Source organism: Gadus morhua, chromosome 7, assembly GCF_902167405.1.
Source record: "Gadus morhua chromosome 7, gadMor3.0, whole genome shotgun sequence".
Taxonomy (NCBI): Eukaryota; Metazoa; Chordata; class Actinopteri; order Gadiformes; family Gadidae; genus Gadus; species Gadus morhua.
The window spans coordinates 7,661,809-7,682,431 of NC_044054.1; the positions used below are offsets into that span (position 1 = coordinate 7,661,809).

Below are 20,623 nucleotides of genomic sequence, written 5' to 3' on the forward strand. Positions count from 1 at the left end.
ATTCGAATATGATTTGAGGGGAGGATTGACAGCCCTAGTGTGTATTTTATCTAGTTTTATCTTTAGAAGTTTGAATTTGAAAGTGTTCATTTAGTAAAAGGTATAAAATTAATCTTTATTGATCAACGAAAATAGCAAAAATGTTACACATGACAGATTATTGCTAATGACTGACAACATTTTATCAACACAGCTCTGTTTTACATTTAAAACACCTCTTTCTAAAATACGTTGATTTGAACCCAAACCTGAGAGTTGAATAAGTTTGTTAATAGGTTAGTTCGCAACGAAACTGACATTCACAATAAACATACATTTTATCCGATAAATGTCCACACAGCGTTTACATCTTGTCTGTAAATAAAAATACTCAAAATGTCTAAAATAATTAAAGTTTACCTATTTACGAAAAGATCTCTTACCTTAATGCCTCTATAATAACTCACCGAATGCCTTTTAAAAGATAAAATCACTTAACATTCATGGAACATCGTATCACGTTGTAGAATAGGCTTCAGAACAGTAAGTATAGGATAACAGTCAGTGTATGATCAGTATATGCTAGTTAGTCCACTATATTAATGTATAATAAATGGTGGAAAGTTAGCTAGTTAGCTAACAACTTCTAACACAGAATTACAAATATTCTAAATGTGAGAGAGAGAGAGAGAGAGAGAGAGAGAGAGAGAGAGAGAGAGAGAGAGAGAGAGAGAGAGAGAGAGAGAGAGAGAGAGAGAGAGAGAGAGAGAGAGAGAGAGAGATCTCACAGCTTCCTATTGGCTGAGTTGGGGTTGTTATTGTTGATGGAGGCAGTGCCGGGGATTGTTGTAGTCTTGGCATTGAGGAGGTCTTTCCCTTGCGTCATTGGGCCCCTGGTCTTCAGCCCCCTGGGGGTCTGCGGCCCCGGGGCCACCCCCGGGTTGGGGTTGCCCTTGGGGGAGCCGCACCCCCTGGGTTTGGGGATTCGGGTGGGGCCTGACCGACGGAGTGCTTCGGCCGATACCTGGGGAGGGAGACAGTTGGGATTGAGTCTGCCATTTTGAACCAGGTAAGGGGGGGAGGGAGGGGGGAGGGACAAGAGGGAGGGAGGAATGAAGAAGGGAGTGAGTGAGGAAGGGAGGGAGGGAGTGGGAGGTGAAAGCGAGGGAGGGAGGGAGGGAGGGAGAGAGGATGAGGTCAGTGTGGGGTGGGTGGGAGAGAGGGGGGGGGGGGGGGGGAGAGAGAGAGAGAGAGAGAGAGAGAGAGATGCCAGTCCCATATTATACCACCTGATGTGAGTGTGATTAGCCGTTGCAAGCCTTTGGAAAATTGGATCTGTGTTATGGTGACATCACTAGTGGCCGTATCTCTATCTCTCCTCTCTGTTGTCTATCTCTGTCTTTCCCTTTTGCTCTCACTCGCTCTCTCTCTCTCTGTTTCTCTCTAGCTCTCTGTCTGTGTGTTTGTAATAGGGGTGCCTTTAAAATGAATAAATAGAGATGGTTTATGGAAGTGTGAGGTCGGCTTAGCTCAGGAGGTAGAGCAGTTGTCTTGTAACCGAAAGGTTGCTAGTTCAATTCCTAGCTGAGTGTTGATGTGTCCCTGAGCAAGACACTTAACCCTAACCACTCCTGACGAGCTGGCTGTCTCCATGCATGGTTGACTCTGCCGTCGGTGTGTCAATGTGTGTATTAGCCGATTTAAGTCGCTTTGGATAAAAAGCGTCTGCTAAATTGCCTAATTTTAATTGTAATTTTGAGTGGTCACGTGGTGTAAAATTGACCTTATAATTCCGTTCACGATCACCATTCTGAAAGTGGGCGCCAGATGACGCCAGATCCACACATATAAGATACTTTTATCTACTTACTTTTATTGCACTATTTTGGCTGCGCTTTTTTTTTATCTTACTGCAGGAGGGTGAGATTTGAAATGCATTGGAAGTGAGAATATAAGTTTCTCATTTTAATAAAGCCCTTTGAAATTAGTAAAAATTTGAGGCGTTAACTTAAACTTTAAACTTATGTAAGTATGAACAAATGGAGTTGGAATTGGACAACACACGATGCTGTCATTATTATTATTTTAAAGTTGCACACTATAACTCGCCTTTTCTTTCCAAGAGATTTCCCAAGAGTCAGTGGCGTAAATATCGACGGAGCAACCGGGGCCCAGTCGGTAAGGTAGGCTAACACTGAGTGGAGGATGAGGTTGTGTGGCCAGTCACCTGTAACGTTAGCCTAAATGTTGGCATTAGCAGTTCTCTCGAGGTCTCTCTCGACTGTGCGTCTGTGTGTCCAAGCGTGTGTGTGTGTGCGTGCGCTTGCGTATAGGGCACCGGGGCCTATCACCATGATGTTACACTGCTGCCCAAGACCTTCTAGCGCAAAGCCTGACATCTTATTTAACCCGACAGCTCTGCACCTTACACAGAGTTTCATCACAACCTACCGACATCTCTTCCCCCCCCCCCCCCCCCCATTCATTCATTAATGTGAACCTTGGGTTTGCATACCCACAGCCGGGGCTGGGGTGTCAGGTGTAATATTAATGCCAGCCAGTCTAAAGTCGTTGTGCACCTCCAGTCTGTTGCGCGCTTTTGTTTTGATGGCGACAAGTGTGCTGAATGGCAATAATGCATTTGCGACTTGATAGGAGTGACCTGTCGATAAGCTCCGCCCTCAAGCCTCGTTCAGACCAAAGATTCGCCTCGCAACGACTTGCAACTTGCGACTCCTTGCGACAAGACGGGCTGCGACGTTCTAAAAACTGGGCAGTTCACACTGCTGCACCGGGCGGCAACGTCAGGTGGTTTTCCTTTCAACCATGAAAGCTCTGGCACAGCTGAGAGCCTCAACAGCATCCCCCTAAAAAGTAGCCTAACTTAGGGGGGGGGGGGCTTGGGTAGATGTGTTGATGCTGCGCTGTCTCCACAGAGACAACGCAGCGATATCATCATGAGCAGTTCTAACTGGAGAGAAAGTGAAACCACAGACTGCTGATCATGTGAGAGAAGATAATGCAGTCGCAGTTTACCAAGACGTTAAAAGATGGTGCGATCTACGAGAGAGACGCAGAGTGTCGCAGAGAACTGTCATTAGGAGGCTTTTGTCGGGATAAAAAAACAAGTGGTCAGCAAAATAAAGAATATGTTGGCGTTTTTGCACATGTATATAGTTAATTGCGTTTGTTTAAAGTTTTGAGTATACCCCTCCATAGCGTTGTGTAGTCCCTTTCGATTGATCCTGGAAGAAATTAAACCCTTTTTCGGCCAAAACCTCTCCAAAGCCTGCTTTAATATACTGTCAGCTGACATTTTTCCACATGTTTTTGTTATCGAGTCTGTTTTGTTTGTTCGAGTTCGTCGTGGTAACGACAGGGGGCGCGACTTAGCGACAGGTCTATTTTCAGGCCCCGTGAGATCCCCATTTGCTACAATCTGAAATTGCGGCAGTGTTCGGACGTCAATTTTTCTCTCGAAGTCAGAGGCTTCACACCCCCCCTTGGCTCTCTGGCGCCCCCCAGGTTGGGAAACACTGGTCTAGATTGTGTATCCGTGGGACGGGCAGCGAGCACAAAGCGTGCCCCCGCTTTGTGCCCCTCTCCTGCGCTGCTCTTTCCTGCAAGACCGGCACTGCCGTCGTCTCCACGGAAACCAAACAGCCGTTTTTTATGGGGCCCTTGACTGAGAGAGAGAGAGAGAGAGAGAGAGACTGCTGCGCGAATGTGTGTCATAAACCGGCACACACACACATTAGAAAAACATTTGTTGTTACTTTTAGATTGTGTGTTCATGTGCGTCTGTTTCTTTGTCTATCTGTCTACATCTGTGCCTGTCTGTCTGTCTATCTACATGCATGTGGGTGTCTGTCTGTCTACGTGTACACACGTAGGGGCCACAAACACACAAATATGTAGACAGACACACGTGTCTGTCTACATATTTGTGTGTTTGTGGCCCCTACCCCGCTTGTGTTGTGTTGGCCCCTGAGTCAGAGAGGGTAACCAAGGTGACAGACGAGGGTCCCAGCTGCTGACTGGTTCGTCTCCCCCCCCCCCCCCCCCCCACCAGCCAGCAAGTCTGATTAATAGTGTGTTTTATAGTGTGTTTTTTATTCCAGTTGTGTATCAGATTTCCTGGAGCGCATTCCTGCTCTGTCTCAATCAATCAAATACTTTATTCAAATCCTTAGAGGGGAGGGTATGTGTGTTTGCGTGTCGCTGTGTATATATATGTTTGTGTGTGTCTGTGTGTATAAATGTGTGTGTGTGCGTGTGTGGCTACATATGTGTGCCTGTGTGTGGGTCTGAGTAAGTGCGGGTGTGTCTGTCTGTACCCACGTGTGTGTGTGTGTGTGTGTCTGTGTATGTGTGTGTGTGCCTACATGTGTTTGTGTCCGTGCGTGCATGCCTACGTGTGTGTGTGTGTGTGTCTGTGTATTTGTGTGTGTGTGGGTGTCTGTGTATGTGTGTGTGCATGCCTACATTTGTGTGGCTACATGTGTGCGTGTGTGTTTACGTGTGTGTGCGTGTGTTTAAATGTCTGTGCATGTGTGTGCGTGTGTGTCTGTGTGTGTGCGCATGCCTACATGTGTGTGTCCTCGTCTACAATTTCATTTTCAGAACCCCACTCTTCTCATTCCGCTTGCGATTCCGACAGCATTTACTTTACATGGGACACGTAGAGACCTTGTTTATTGACTTAACCGTCTCTTAGCAACCAGCTGCACAGTTTTATCGGAAAGGAAGTTATCCTTCCCGTGCCTAATCTGAGTAGTCAATGACTCGATTACGATCAAATTACCAGCTAGATCACACCTGCCTTCTGCAGTGCTAGTCATCAACTCAGGCAGCTGGGAAATTGAATGAAATGTTCCCAAACTATGTAGGATTATTTAATTTTTTTATAATATATGTATTATTATTTTTTTGCATTGTTAAGGAGAGTTCTGAATACAAAAATGTCATTGCCAGCCATGACTGCTTAGTAGTGATGCAACTGTTCCGTACGTAACCCTCATGGTTCGGGACGCAAGTGATCCGCGGATCGGCTGATAAAAAAAAAAAAAGAAAGAAAGGTTTGCGCTCAAGTGATCAGCGCATGTTTATAGGGAAATTCCGGTATTTAGCACATTGAGCCCCCTTTCTGGTTTGTCTAGGATGAAATATATAGTGGGTGACACATCGAAATGTTGACTATTGGTCCTGCCTCAGGTATTTGGCTCATTTCGATTCGCCCCTGCCTGCTTCAGAATGGCTGGCTTTGGGCATTCACAAACCTGTCCTTAAAACAACCGTAAACGTTCGTTTTCAGAAATGTGCAACTCACCGAGTGGTTAGTGGTGTTCGTTGATGTTCCTAATCAAGTATCATAGCAAAATACAGTTTCTGTCGTGTTTTATTTGGCGTTTCGTAAATCCCATTGAAACGGAAACCGAACCGGAGGCGGAAATGGGATGTTAATGTTTGGTTGTAGTCTTTCCACCCGGTTCTCTGTGCTTCCTTTTGGACCTTTTTATTATTTACTTTCCATGTTAAAAAGAAGTAGGAATAATTATTTTGTTTAAATGATTTTTTATGATTTTTTATTTTATGTTGACACAAGCAATTTTTTTCAATATTTACTATCCTCAAAGGATTATTACCAAAAACATCACTTTATTTAGCTTTTACACATTTGTAGATTTTATTTAAGGTCACATTTGTCTTGTTATCTTTTCCGTAGTTGTTGTTCCGAAAATGATCCGACCCGTGACTCAAAAACCCTGACACGATCCCAACCGTGAGTTTGTGATCCGTTACACCCCTACTGCTTAACCTTTTATTATATACATTATATTTCTGTCTGTTTTTAAGTCAGTTGGATCTTCATGGGTTCTGTGATGAGACTTTAACAACGCTATTCTACGTCGCACACGAAGCACACGAAAACGTTTAATCTTCCAGCATTCCCACACTTTGTCACTCTCTCTCTGTCTCTCTCTCTCTCTCTCTCTCTGTCTCTCTCTCTCTCTCTCTCTCTCTCTCTCTCTCTCTCTCTCTCTCTCTCTCTCTCTCTCTCTCTCTCTCTCTCTCTCTCTCTCTCTCTCTCTAAACACCCAAACTTGACTTTAATGGCTCTGTTACTCCTAAGCTCCAGAGTGAGATGTAAGGGGAATGTTATGAAGTTATGCATCATGCAAATGAAAACACAAAACCAATTTATTCAAATCAAACATGTGCTTGTATTTTCATGGGCAAAATATTTTTTTGACATGATCAAAACATGCTTATTTGGGGTGAGTGTGAAACAGCAGGCTGTCAAAGTCAAACTCAACCCTAAAACCCACTTTGTACACTTATTTATAAAAGGAAAAAATACAATCTCAGGTTAAGCCATATAAAGTAATGAAAAAAAGTTACAAATCAGATGTTTTGGACTACATGTTCGATATTCCAGCCTAACAAAAGTCAGTGCACAACAAATTAAAAACGACCCCAACTCCTACACCTTAAAAACCTTAAACACCTTCAAATCCTCTTTCATGCAACAGCAAAAACACATTTTCGAACACAAATCCAGGGAGAGCACACCAACCGATAAAAAAATGTGTGTGTGTGTGTGTGTGTGTGTGTGTGTGTGTGCGTGTGTGTGTGAGACTACATGTGTGTGTCTGTCTGTCCCTACATGCGTGTGTTTGTGCCTACCTGTGTGTGTGTGTGTGTGTGTGTGTGTGTGTGTGTGTGTGTGTGTGTGTGTGGGTGCGAGCGTGCCTACATGTGTGTATGTGTGTCTCTACATGTGTACGTGTGTGTGTTTAAAATAACAACAACAACACAATCATGAGTCCTCTAGTAACACAACGGGGAAACACTGAGGAAGAGCAACCAAAGGCACCGGGGGCATTGATACAGGGGTACTGGGTGAACCGGAACTAACTGGTGTTTGGAAGGTATATGGGATGGAGATGGGGGGAACCACTGTAACTAAGGGGTGTTTGGAAGGTATTATTGGATGGAGAAGGGGGGAGGGACCACTGTAACTAAGGGTGGCTGGAAGGTATTATGGGATGGAGCTGGGGTGTGGAGGCGGGTCTTTCTGAGGGGGAGGCGTGGTCAATCGTTGCTGTTACTTACGGTAATGTGGGCCGGCCTTTGTACAGGGGGGGGTGTGGGCTTAATGACGATGCTACTCATGACCTTGGCACCGCCCTTGGGGGGCGTCCGCTGATCCTGAGGTGCGGGTGGGGCGTGGCTTGGGGTGGGGCTGACTCCGCCCCCGCTGTTGCCGCTAACAACGCTTTGAATAAAGGGCGCGCCCAGGTGGATGTGGATCTTGTTGTCCTCGGTGGTGAACACGTTGGCCCCTCCCCCCGTGCTGTTGGCCCTCTGGACCTGCCAGTGGGGGGGCTGGGCCACGCGGAACATGCCGCCGACCGCGACCTCCGCCGCCGCCGGCTCGGGCGTCGCTGTGGTTACCGACACGATCTGGATGGGCGACATCCCCCGGTCACACGGCGGCGTCCCCCCCCCCACGGGGGAGTCCGGGGTCCGCGTCCGGGGGGAGTAGGCGGTGGCCATGGTCAGCGGGGAGGGAGCCCGGTTGGGCGAACAGAGACCCTCGTGCAGCGGCGAGCGTTTGGCCCTCGATGACGGCGACACCGACTTGTTGCCAGGGGAGACGGAAGCGTTCTGGATGATGGTGATCCTCGGCTTGGCCGCCCCCCCCCCGCTGGTGGGGATGACGGCAGTGCTGGTGTACGACGGCGCCGTCTCCACAGCAACCACCCCCAGGGAGCCTATCCCCAACAGGGCCGTGTTCAACCGGGGTTCAGGGTTCACCTTGATGTGCAGGGGTCGGCCGGGGTTGTTGCTTAGCAAGACATCGCTTTGCTGCTGCGGCTGCTTCGGATCCCCGTGGTGGTTCCCGTTGAGCCTGGTGGCCCCTGGCAACGCCTTCACATTGACCAGCGTCGGGGGCGGGGTCAGTGGGAAGCGCGCCGCTCGGATGAGGCTGTTGTTGCGGTTGTTCGCATCGGTCCGCCGCGAGGGTCCACACTCATTCTCGCTCTCGCTCTCACTCCCCTCCTCCTCCGACTCGCCTGCGTCGTACAGTCTCCCGTTGACCACCGCCCGCTCCAGCGGCTCCTCTGTTGAGCAACGGGACCCCAGGAAATCAAACGCATCCGTCTGCACCTCCTTTGTGGAGACGTGAAGGTCCGAGAACCGTCGACCACTCATCCCCGGGCGCAGGCTCTTGCTGAAGCGTCGGTATCTCTCAAGCTCCCCGGTCAGGGTCTCCATCTCCCGGGCCAGTTCCTTATTCCGCACTTCCTGCTGTGTGAGCCTCCTCTGCTGGGTCGACTGGTCGTTCTTCATGCGGCAGATGTTCTCCTCCGTCCCCATGAAGTCATGGATCTTCTCCTTTAGGGCCGAGACCTCACGGGTCAGGTGGCCCGACTTGGCCTCCTCCTCCTTCAGACGCTTGTAGAGCACCTGCTCCTGCCCGCACTCCCTCTTCTGGTAGTTTGACAGCTCTGTGCGTGACGCAGCCAGCTCGCCCCGCAGTGTCTCGGCCATCTCGTGCTCTTCGGCAAAACTCTTCTCAAGCAGCTCGCGCTCCTCCGTCTTCAGCGGTTCGCCCTCCACCCTCTCCACCACCTCCTGCGCCTTCACGTCCTTGAGTTTACTCCGGAGACGCTCCACCTCCTGGGTCAGCTCCTTCACCTTGTTGTCTTCCTGCTGGAAGCGCTTGGTATTGATGGACGCGTTGATCGGCTCCTTTTTCCCCTCGCTGTTGCTCCGGAGGTACTCCCTCTCGATGCCTTCCAGCGTCTGCAGCCTCTTCTTCATCATGCCCACCTTGGCCTCCAAGTCCTTGCTCTTCCCCTCCTCGACGTTCAGCCTCGCCCTCAGCTCGTCCCGTTCCCTCGCTGCCCTGCACGCTTTCTCCTCCAGTTCGGCCTTCGACTTTAGTGCCTTCCGGCTCTCCTCGATTAATCGCTCGGTGACTGAGTTCACCATCTCCTGCTCAGCCTGCAGTTTCCCCGAGCTGTTCAGCACCTTGCTCTCCATCTGCCTCATCCTCTCCGCCGTACTCTTCCGCTCGTCCACCAGCAGCACGGTGAGTGTCTTCAGCTTGGCGAGGTCCTCCCTCAGGCCAACCTCTGTCCTGCCCAGCTGGGCCTCCGCCGCCTCCAGCTCCTTCACCTTCTCCCTGAGCACCTCCAGCTCCCCGGCCACCATCTTGGAAACCGTCCGCTCCCTCTCCAGGTTGCTCTTCAGTGAGCCGCACTCCACTTTGCTCTTCCCGAATGCGTCCTCCAGCCTCTCCAGCTCCAGGATGCGCTGGTTCAGCTTGTCCACCTCTGTCTTCAGCCCGCGGCTCTGCCCTGCCTCCTTCTCCAGCTTCCGGTTCAGGTCGCGGCATTGCTCCTCCATGCGAATCAACTCCTCGTCCTTCCCTTCCATCTCCAGCACCCTCCGCCTCAGCTCCTCCACCTCCGACGCCAGCCCCGAGTTTCCGCCCTCCCCTCGCCCGATCTTGTCCCTGAGCTCCTGCAGCTCCTCCTCGGCCCGTCGCAGGGTCTTGTTCGTCTCTTCCAGTTCGTCCAGTTGTCGACTCAGTGCAGACAGCCTCTGCCGCAGCACACGGTTCTGGGCGTCCTCGCCCGCCAGCTTGGCCGTCATGGCCTCCTGCTCCTGGTGGTGTCCGACAGCGAGGTCGCGGAGTTCCGACTCAAGGCGGAACACCTTAGACTCCTCCTCCTTCAGGCGGGCGGCAACAGAGGCTAGCTCCTCCTGGGTCTTGGCGCCGGCCGAGGAGAGCTCGGTGACTGTGGCGGTTTGGCGGCCGAGTTGCTCGGTGAGGCGTTGCTGCTCGTCGACGACCAGTAAGGCAAAGGACTTGAGCTTGGTCAGCTCCTCCTTGAGGGCGCAGACCTTCTTGTTGTGCTCCTCCTCCTTGCGCTCCTGGTACGCCTTCTCCTGGTCCAATAGGAGTTTTAGCCTGAGGGAGAAAGGAGGAGATGTTAGAGAAGTTCTGCGGGATTTTGGATCGTGCTGCAGTAAATGAAAGTGCTTTTTGTTCCACCTCTGTTACATTTACATTAAGGGGATTTAAATATAAATATTAGAATAAACACAAGCATATATATTAACATATATGTATGCAAACAACACAGCCATGTGGAAGAGAGATTGTGATCACATTCAACAGCGCATTGCATAAATTACTTTTACAGTGATTACGTTTCCAGAAGTTGAAGTATTTACATGAATTCATGAGGATTAATCTCAGAAATAATTTCCTCACTGATGATCCATTGCTAGCTTTACAATTACATTTTAGGGCGTGTGGCAGACGCTTTCATCCAAAGTGACTAACAACCTTCATTCACACACCGATGGTGGAGTCAACAATGAAGGTGCCTTGCTCAGGGACACCTTGACACTCGCCGGGGATCAAACTAGCAACCTTCTGGTTACCAGTCAATCCACTCTACCTCCTTTGCTCCTGACCGCCACAAATCGAATACATCAGAAACTGTAAGTGCTTGGCACTTGTTTCTATGAAGATCCTTTCTATTCCAACAGCAATATGTTGTTATTTCTCTCTCATCTGACAAATTATTGTAAGTCGCTTTGGATAAAAGCGTTAATGTGAATGTAAAATTTGATTCTGCTTGGCTCAAATTAAATTGCTTTTCATTCCACATCTGTTATAAATCGCACACATCTGAAACATTGTGTTTTTCACTCATACGTCGGAGAACTTGTGGGTTTGAATTCCGAGCTACTCTCCTTTGTTTCAAGGAGATCCAAGCCTCTATAAAGAAAACATTTGTTCCCAAAGCTACTCTGACCTGACCGAGATCTGAGGTCATGGAAAATTCACCAGGTCATAAAAAAACCTTCCCCTAGTAAGCATCTCAGGTCTGGCTCAAAATAGCCTTTCTTTCTCTCTAGCTCTGCCAGCGGCCCTGTTAAACGGTGAGTAAATTTGTCGGTTATTCCTGGTGAACATCAAGTCATGGCCTTGATCCCAGGACACCCAGTACAGCTTTTCCACTGACGTCTGGGACGGAATAGAAGGCTTTGAACAAACAAGAGAGAGGAAGCACGTCTCAAACTGGGCGACAGTAGCTTAGGAGGTAGAGCGGTTTGAGTTTTCACCGGAAGGTTGCTAGTTCGATGCCTGGCTCCTCCTAGGCGTCGAGGTGTCCCAGAGCAAGGCACCTCACCCTGACTGCTCCTGACGAGTTGGCTGTCACCCTGAAGGGTCGACTTGACCGTCGGTGTGTCAATGTGTGTGTGAACCGTTGTGAGTCGTGTGCGGTAAAAGCGTTTGCTAAATCCCCTAAATGTAAATGAAACATGCTGTAACGAGCACTAATTTCCTTCGAGAATGTTCCTGGATAACATTTACTACTCAGATCAGTTAATTTCGATCGAATAATTCCAATTTTGACAAGACATTTGTAATGTTGCTTCCCGAAGTTCTACGGATGTTTCTGTAAACTGTTAGCAAATGGGCATTCAGAATGGGTTTGCGCACATCCACAGGCGTTGTCCCCGGTTACCGGTGTTCCCGGTGGTCTGCCGAGTGTGTGGGTGGACGTCTCGCATCCTTTATTCGAACCCGGAGTGTGTGTTTACTGAAACACTCCTACTCCTTCTTGATACTCACCGTCTCTCACTTTGCGCTCACCACCTCTTTGTGCATTTTTATTTTTGATTTTCCTCCTCTGTCATTACCTCTCGCTTTCGCTATCCCCCCCCCTCTTGTTCACACACAACTTCGCTCACTTCCTCCCCTCCCTCTCTTTCTCACGTCCTTTCTCTCTCTCGTCTTACTTTCTCCCCGCCTCTCTCACTCTCACTCTCTCTCCCTCTCTTTCTCATCTTCTCTCTCTCTCTCTCTCTCTCTCTCTCTCTCTCTCTCTCTCTGTCTCTCTCTCTCTCTCTCTCTCTCTCTCTCTCTCTCTCTCTCTCTCTCTCTCTCTCTCTCTCTCTCTCACACACCTTCTCTCTCTCTCTCTCCCCTCCATTCTCTCTCTCTATCTCTCTTTCTCACACCTTCGCTCGTTCCCTCTCCCCCCTCTCTTCCTCCCCTCCCTTCCTCCCCTCCATTCTCTCTCTCTCTCACCTTCCCTCTCTCTCTCTCCCCTCCCTTCTCTCTCTCTCCCTCTCTCCCTCTCTGTCTCTCTGTCTCTCTCTCTCTCTGTCTCTCTCTCTCTCTCTCTCTCTCTCTCTCTCTCTCTCTCTCTCTCTCTCTCTCTCTCTCTCTCTCTCTGTGTCTCCATGGCGATCTTTCTGTTTACTTTAGCGTGTTATCTCGGCGGTCCATGTTTTACTAATGATGTCATCGGGCTATCCGTACTGACAAATGGTACTGGCCTCTGGATCAACGCACACAGATGCACACACACACACACACACACACACACACACACACACACACACACACACACACACACACACACACACACACACACAATATGAAATGAATGACGGTGCTATGCTTTATGAATGACCACAGAGAAACAGACGCACAAACAGACACATACACAAACACACACTTTGATCTACACACACTCATGCACAAACACACACACACACCAACACAGAAACAGACCCACAAACGTACACATAACCAAACACACACAGAAACAAACAAAGGTGCATACCAGAGATTGGAAATAAACTTTTTTGCCCACCAGCCACTGTGGGTTAAAAATCTACCCGCCACTCATCTATTTTACCAGCCACTTTTTATACGCTATATATTTTTTAAATATATGCGTACATTTTAAACAATATAATAGTAACAATAGATAACAAAGTGTTTTTCATACACATCTTTTTTTCCATCAGAAGTGATTTTTACTGTAAGTAGGTTCTACCAAGGAACTGAGTTGAAAACGTTACACTCTTACCGCATATGATAAACAATACACAGGTGTCTGCCATGTTAAGTCATGTTTATTTCAAAGGTGTTACGATGACAAGTTTGGGGATAATTCATCTATACAAAGTATTTTCAATAAAAAACAAATTGACATATTAACAATAAAACAACATGCCTGGCTACACCATCATAACACCATCATAAATGTGTCCACAGACCTGGTAACTAACGTATGATAGTAAGCATTATTGGCCCTTAACACTAATATTCAGAAAAAACACAGCCTCAAAAGGCTATTGGCTTAAGCAATACAAGTAGAGGCATATACTTGAACTTTATACCCTGAACTTTTAAACGTTGCAAACGTGCAAAAACATAATTATATATTTATGTGGCATTCAGTCCAATGCTGAAAATATATCTGTGGCATTAGGCCAATGCTGTGATAATGTGTGTAAAGTATGACCAAGTTTCTGTTCAATAGTCTAGGTAGAACTTTATCAATCCCCTGTAGGAGAAATGTGTGAAATATTTGTCCCTATAAAACAATAATGGTAAAAAAATAAATACAAAACACGACGGTAACTGAGTAAGTCAAACCGTCAAATCTGAAGGCTCTACTTAACCACTCCCCCTACTCACTTCCACCAATGCAAAGCAAACAGAACTGAGTAGGGGAGGGCGTAGCCTAACTAGTTTGTGAACGACCCAGAGAAACGCAACGCAAATTCAATGTGAACATGTATAAAATAAAATCCAGGACGATTTTGAAATTCCGCAAAACATTTTTTAAAAGTGTCACAAAAAGAGGGCATGTCCGGGCAAAAGAGGACGTCTGGTTACCCTACGTACGGGAAACACATTTGATTCCTACCTGTAACACTGTTAAATAGCGGCCCAAATTGGTGGGCGCTATCCTGGTAATTCCTCTGCGTGAGAAATACGAAGTATGGCGTGTGAGCGTGTGCATTGGTTGAATTCATGGGGCAAGCCCCAGGAATCTCACACTTCCGGCTTCCATGAAAGAGAACCAAACTAATTCACACAAAACCGTTCATGCAAATCTTGCATCAAAGGTTAATTTAAGGAAGTTCTCTCCAGTCACCCTGAAAGTAGTTTGTAGCGCTTTAATTTGCAGTGTCAGAGAATTCTGAGAAATCTGAATGCTACTAAATTCTCAGAATTCTGACACTGCAAATTATTGCACGCTAGTGAATTACTTTTACTAAAACCCGGTCTAAAAAATTACAAAAACTCGACATCGCGGCCAGGCCACAAATGACTGGTGAGAACCTTCTTAAATGAACCTTTAATGCTGGATTTAATTATCAGAATTCGGATTGATCCAAGTATTCTGACTTTATTATCAGAATGCTGAATTTTATCTCACAATTCAGACTTTATTAGCCTATTCGATTTCTGAATTAAAATTCTTGTGATGAATAATCTACATTTGTACAGTTGATGTGCAGCACTTTAATTCCCGTCAACTTTTTTTTCCTAACACCAGCACTTCCACAACTATGCCCATGTTCAAAGAAAACCATTTATAGCGCATCTATTTTTCGGCTGGGTAGTGATAGTCGCCCTAAATGCAGCTTTAATTTGGGCTTTGATTCTGAATGAATGCCTCTGCTAAACTGTGTGAATAAATAAAGGGAACTGAAATCTAAAGAAGACACGTGGTTTTGATGTGCTGGTGAATTCCAGCTGAAAGTGGAACATTGCTGCCATCATGGGAAATGAATGTAGCCTAGGCCTATTGTAAGTAGCTTTCAATTCCTTGTTCTTTTGTTGAACATATCCCCCACTAGATTCCCCCACCCCCACACAGATTTTGTCCTGTAGAAACCTATATGGTGGAAACCGATATGCCCTCTCAACCACAAAATGTTTGAGTCACTTCTATGGAAGTAAATCTGTGCCATCGGATTTTGAAAATAAAAAGCCATTGAACTCTAAGCACTGAATATTTATGCATTGAAATAACATATCTGGATTTGAATTTAAGTCCTATTCAGCTTTATTTTTCAATATTAAAAATTCAAAATCAAATATTCAACGTTAAAAATTCAACGTGGGGACGTTGATTACATTGAAATTCAAATCCAGATACGTTATTTCAATGCATAAATATTCAGTGCTTAGAATTCAATGGTTTTTTATTTTTAAAATCCGATGGCACAGATTTACCTCCATACACTTCTCCTTCGTCATGCTTAACTGATCATACCTCTCTCTCGTTGGTTACACAAATCTTACCATGGACACCCAGAACCCCTCTCAAATTTCAGCCAGCCAGACAATTCACGTCTGTTAATTTATGAATGGATTTCTGAACGTGTCCCGCCTCCGAAATAGCCTGGCTATAGCCATGCTGCCTTGCGAGCGATTTCATTCCATGCTGCGAGGCAGCCTGGATTCCATGGATCCGATTTTCGCCTGAGATGGGGAACCAATCACAGACCGGGGAGGGACGGCAAGACGATGACGACGTCTATTCGACACACCCATCGTCTTCTTCCGAATTGCTTGTGTCTCACGCATGGACATAAGAGCTGTGTTCGAAATCGTTCCCTGTACACTCACTCACTATTCCCTAAATAGTGTTCATGATATAGTGCACTAATATAGGGAACGAACAAACGAGAATTCGGACACTACGCCGAACATTTCTAAACGTCATTTGCGTCAGTAAATGCGCCGGGTATTTGTGTGACGCAGACAGATGCGCCGACATCATGTAAACAAACCGGGCACTCACGAGGAAAGCTGGAGGTTGTATTGATGTTGAATGTTACATTTCCTTGTTCAATTTTTTTTAAAGTAATTTTGAATGTTACATTTTCTATGTTAAATCCCAAATAAATTGTTCACATTTCGATACGAAAGCCGGAGACTCCATCATTAAATGTATTCATTTTCGCAGTTATTCAGCTTCTTCGCCTCCGGAAAAAAAGCGACCGCATTGCATTGTGGTCTACGGGAGTAACATGTAGGGCACATGTACACTCAAATTTGGGGTATTTTAAGTGCACCATATAGTGCATGAAATTAACCACTGCGAATTCGATCACCACTACAAAATGGCGAGCACCCTATATAGTGCACTATATCCGTGATAGGGAACGAATTCGAACACAGATATGGTCTCACGCCGATTGTGTGAGACTTGAGAGCCCTGTTACCGGTATATTATCCCGGATGTTGACAGTCGCAGTTCAGCAAAAGGGGCGTAGAAGAAGAAGGGGGCCGGATGTTGACAGTAAAGGTTGTAGAACTGCAGCGCCGTATGACGAATGTATTAAATATGCAAATTAGATCGGACCTGACTGGAAAGTATTACCCGACACAGTGGCGGATGAAGTGACACGATTCACTGTTAATTTCCATCCCTGGTGCGCACACACACACACACACACACACACACACACACACACACACACACACACACACACACACACACACACACACACACACACACACACACACACACACACACCTACTCACAAACACACACATACACCCACAGACACACACACAGGAACAAAAACCCACACATTCACCCTTACACACACTCACACACACAAAAACACACAGACACACACAAACTCACACACCAACCCCTACACACAGAAAACACATCCACCCACAGAGACTCACACACACAAAAATAAACAGACACACAGCGCACTCGCACACACACGTATGTTCACACACACCCTCGCCCCTACACACGCAGACACACACACACACACACGCAGACACACACACACACACACACACACACACACACACACACACACACACACACACGCAGACACACTAACCCTAACACAGATACACAAACACAGACCCGGAACGAGGCTTTTAGTGCTTAATGGCCATGCCTCTCCCAATCCCCCCCCCCCACCCCCCACCCACCCACACACACACTGTCTGTCTGCCTGTCTTTCTCTCTAACCCTCTCACTGTGATTGGACGGCACTGTGGATCAGAGTGAGCGTACGTTAAACTGCTGACCACTGATTGCTCAACGAGCAACAGGTGTGCAGCCTCCCCCAGCCCCCAGAGGCCAATCACACTCCAGGTGAGGCTGCTGAGACCACACCCTAGTTCTCCCTTTCACTCTCCCCCTTTCTCTCCCTTTTTCTCCCCCATTTCTCTCCCCTTCTCTCACCCGCATTTTCTCTTTCTCCCACTCACTCTCTCACACACACACACACACACACACACACACACACACACACACACACACACACACACACACACACACACACACACACACACACACACACACACACACACACCTATCACCCTAGATCAGTGTTAATCCCCTCCCTACTCCACTCTGATAACATCAAGCGATAGCGCTTGATGTTATTTGATCTTTCCCACCACTGGGGGTATGATAAACACTCCGTTGCCGGGGGTTACGCAAATGTGTTCCTCGAACCCTTGTCCGCAGACAGGTCCAGCCTCGTTGATAAGAGGTTGTATCTACAATTAGGTCAGGGTTAGAAGGTTTAAATCAAGAATACAAACAATATGTTCTTCATTATAGCACAGATTCTCCCTCTCCTTGTGTTTAGCTACTGTCTATCCCTCTCTTCTCCCCATCAAATCGTAACTTCCATCCACTCTCAAACCGTCAGCTCCCTGCTGCTGCTGATTTCATTTCCTCTACACACTTGGGTAAGGCCACACACACACACACACACACACACACACACACACACACACACACACACACACACACACACACACACACACACACACACACACACACCCACACACACACACACACACACACACACACACACACACACACACACACACACACACTCACCCACTCCTTCTGAAATGCTTATCTCCTAAACAAATGTAAAATCTAAAACCAAAGTACAAGTCGGAGTACACAAGATCCACAACATCAATGCTCGATTACTATACTACAATAATATTTTACTATTAATATTGTGTAAGTGTTTGCATTGTCTAGGGTGGAATTAATAACTAACAAATTATAATTAACAACACTGGAAACTTATTTGTAATTACTATTATTTCCTGGATTGTCTTCAAAACAAAGCAGAGAATTATAACTAATGACATTTTAATTTGTTTTGTACATCTCAAATTAAATAGATCCAATTTTTAATCATCCTTACAAGCAAATTATATTCCAGTGCTTTTGTTGGTGTCAACTGTACTGGGAACTATTACAGTTGAAAGAGCAGCAAAGTGTTGCTGTTCTTATTTTCTGAATTCTGCCTAAATTATTCTCTTACTTTTTGAGATGTATCTTCATTTTTGGAATCACTTTTTCTAAGTCGCCTTTGGACCGAAGTGCCTGTTATCGAATTGAATGCAACATAGCATTCATTCAGCATTCAACATTCCCTGGGACAAAATATTCGAGCACAGAATTTCTTCACCTGATCTAAAAAATATATTTAAATCTGTGTATGTATTAAAGAAAAAAGCAATTGTAACTCCATAACTGTCCTCAACAGTGTCTGTATGGTACACAACTCAAAAGTTATGGTGAAACCCATTAAACTCTTCCGACATTTAATTAAACGTTATTGCGGTAGAAATAAACGGTTGCAACAGAGTTTCAACCAAAAAAGAAAACAACATCTGAGTTTACCTTTACATTCAGGGCGTTTAACAGACGCTTTTATCCAAAGTGACTTATAATAAGTACATTTGTCGGACGAAAGAGAAACAACAATATATCTCTTTCGGTACGGTAAGGATGTTCATAGAACCAAGTGCCAAGCACTATCCATCACTAGGTTAACCCATTCCCCAGACACCTCAAAGATAGCTATCATATGACGTTACACAACTAGTGACTTAAAGAGATGAACCATAGGAGGAACTCGGGACAGTCTCCAAAAGTTACAACAACACAACGAATCCTCTCTCATCTCATCCATAACGGCTGTTTCATATTTACATTGAAACATCTGTCCATCGTGACCTAACACCAGGCGGATCCAACTCTGTCCTAAACATCTGTACTACCCAGAGAACATCACCGGAGACAACACCGACCTGAGCGACCTGAAATCCTCTGTTGTCGAACTTCTTTCTCTGGCTTAGTCAACGATAAGTCTTTCTAATGATAATAATAATAATAATAATAATAAGTATTCTATTGAGTTAGAGGTTTGTTTTTTTCTCAGTTAGAGGTTTTCTCTCAGTGTTAGGGCGATCTCAGCAAAGGATGTTATAAAACACGGTAAAGTTATCTTAACTCAGAAGGTTTTAATGCTACTAGTTAAGTTATCTTATGCAAACAGGCTATAATAACACTATCTAAATCCAGAAGGTTTTAATGAAACTGGTTAAGTTATCTTAACCCCGGTTTTAAAAACTGGTTAAAATATTTTAACTCAGAATGTTTTAATAATCCTAGTTAATTTATCTTAACTCAGAAGGCTATAATAATATTAGTTAAGTTATCTTAACTCAGACTGCTATAATAATACCAGTTAAGATGATCTAAACATATATATATTGACATACAGGATACCTGTATTTCAATTATGGCACCTATTGCACTCCTGAACATCCCTGGAAGAAGTTTTTTCTCGCCCTTATGGGGGCTAGGGTAAAGGGGGGTGTCATATATATTTGGCCTGTTAGGTCCTTGGAGACTGTTATGGTGATTAAGGGCTATACGAATAAAATGTAATTGAATTAAAACACAGTAGGTTATAATAATACCAGTTAGGATGATCTAAACCCAGGAGGTTAAACTTTAACACTGGTTAAGATACCTTAACAGAAGGTTATAAAAACACTGGTTACGTTGTCTCAACCCAGAGAGACAAAGTTTTGATTAGGATCCATTGCAGTTAACATGTTGACAATTCTTGACAAGTTTTATCTCCTTTTTAAGTCCACAAAAAGTTTCATGTTAACAGCCAGCGTGCCTACCTTGAGTTCCGTCCTCTCTCTCTCTCCCTCGCACCGGTCTAAAGGGTGTGTGTGTGATAGTCCCTCAGCACTCGCCCCCTCTCGCTCTCTCCCACTCTCTCTCGCCCCGGTCTAAATGATTATGATAGTCTCTGAGTACAAGCCCTCCTCTCTCTCTCTCTCTCTCTCTCTCTCTCTCTCTCTCTCTCTCTCTCTCTCTCTCTCTCGCTCTCTCGCCCTCTCGCCCTCTCTAGGATTCGGACATTCCGACAGGCAGACCAAACAATGAGCGATGTGCGCTCTGCCTGCACACCATTACATCATCAGCATGCCCTTATAAGGACAGCTTTTTCAGAGGCTCGCAAAGTGTGTATGTTAAAGAGAGGGAGAGAAAGAGAGAGAGAGAGAGAGAGAGAGAGATCATGCTTGTTTTTGCTGCTGCTGTGTGTGTGCGAGAGAGAAATTTTGCTGTTGCGTCTGTCTGCCTGTGGTGTGGTTTGTGTATGTTTGTCACTGAGCGTAGAAAAGACCTGCACATACGTGTGACCAGAAGTGTGTGTATCTTGTACACGTGTGAACATAAGTGAAAGGAGATTTTGTGTGTGTGTGTGTGTGACTTTTTGTGTGTGTCTGTGTTTGCACAGTAGCATCCTGTTGTGATGTCATCGTATATTAGCAACACGTTTACACCTCACTAATTATCGTAAAGTTGTGCGTTTGTGTGCTTGTGTGCAATCCCTGCGTGGACATGATGGGTGTCTTTTTTTTGTATAAATTGAGTGGATCTTGGAGTCTCTATACAATGTGTCTGTGTGTATGTGTGTC

General features: G+C 46.0%; 1 protein-coding gene across 1 annotated transcript in view; it reads right to left on the minus strand.

Moving 5' to 3' along the window:
- Nucleotides 1–94: 94 nt before the first annotated feature.
- Nucleotides 95–20,623, minus strand: part of LOC115547917 (filamin A-interacting protein 1-like) — a 74,295-nt gene continuing 53,766 nt past the window's right edge. The window contains exons 5-6 of the mRNA XM_030362429.1: nucleotides 7,096–9,967; nucleotides 95–1,003 (exon numbers count right to left, since the gene is read on the minus strand). Coding sequence (XP_030218289.1) covers nucleotides 764–1,003; nucleotides 7,096–9,967 — 3,112 coding nt within the window. The 3' untranslated portion in view covers nucleotides 95–763. The remainder of the gene's footprint in view (nucleotides 1,004–7,095; nucleotides 9,968–20,623) is intronic.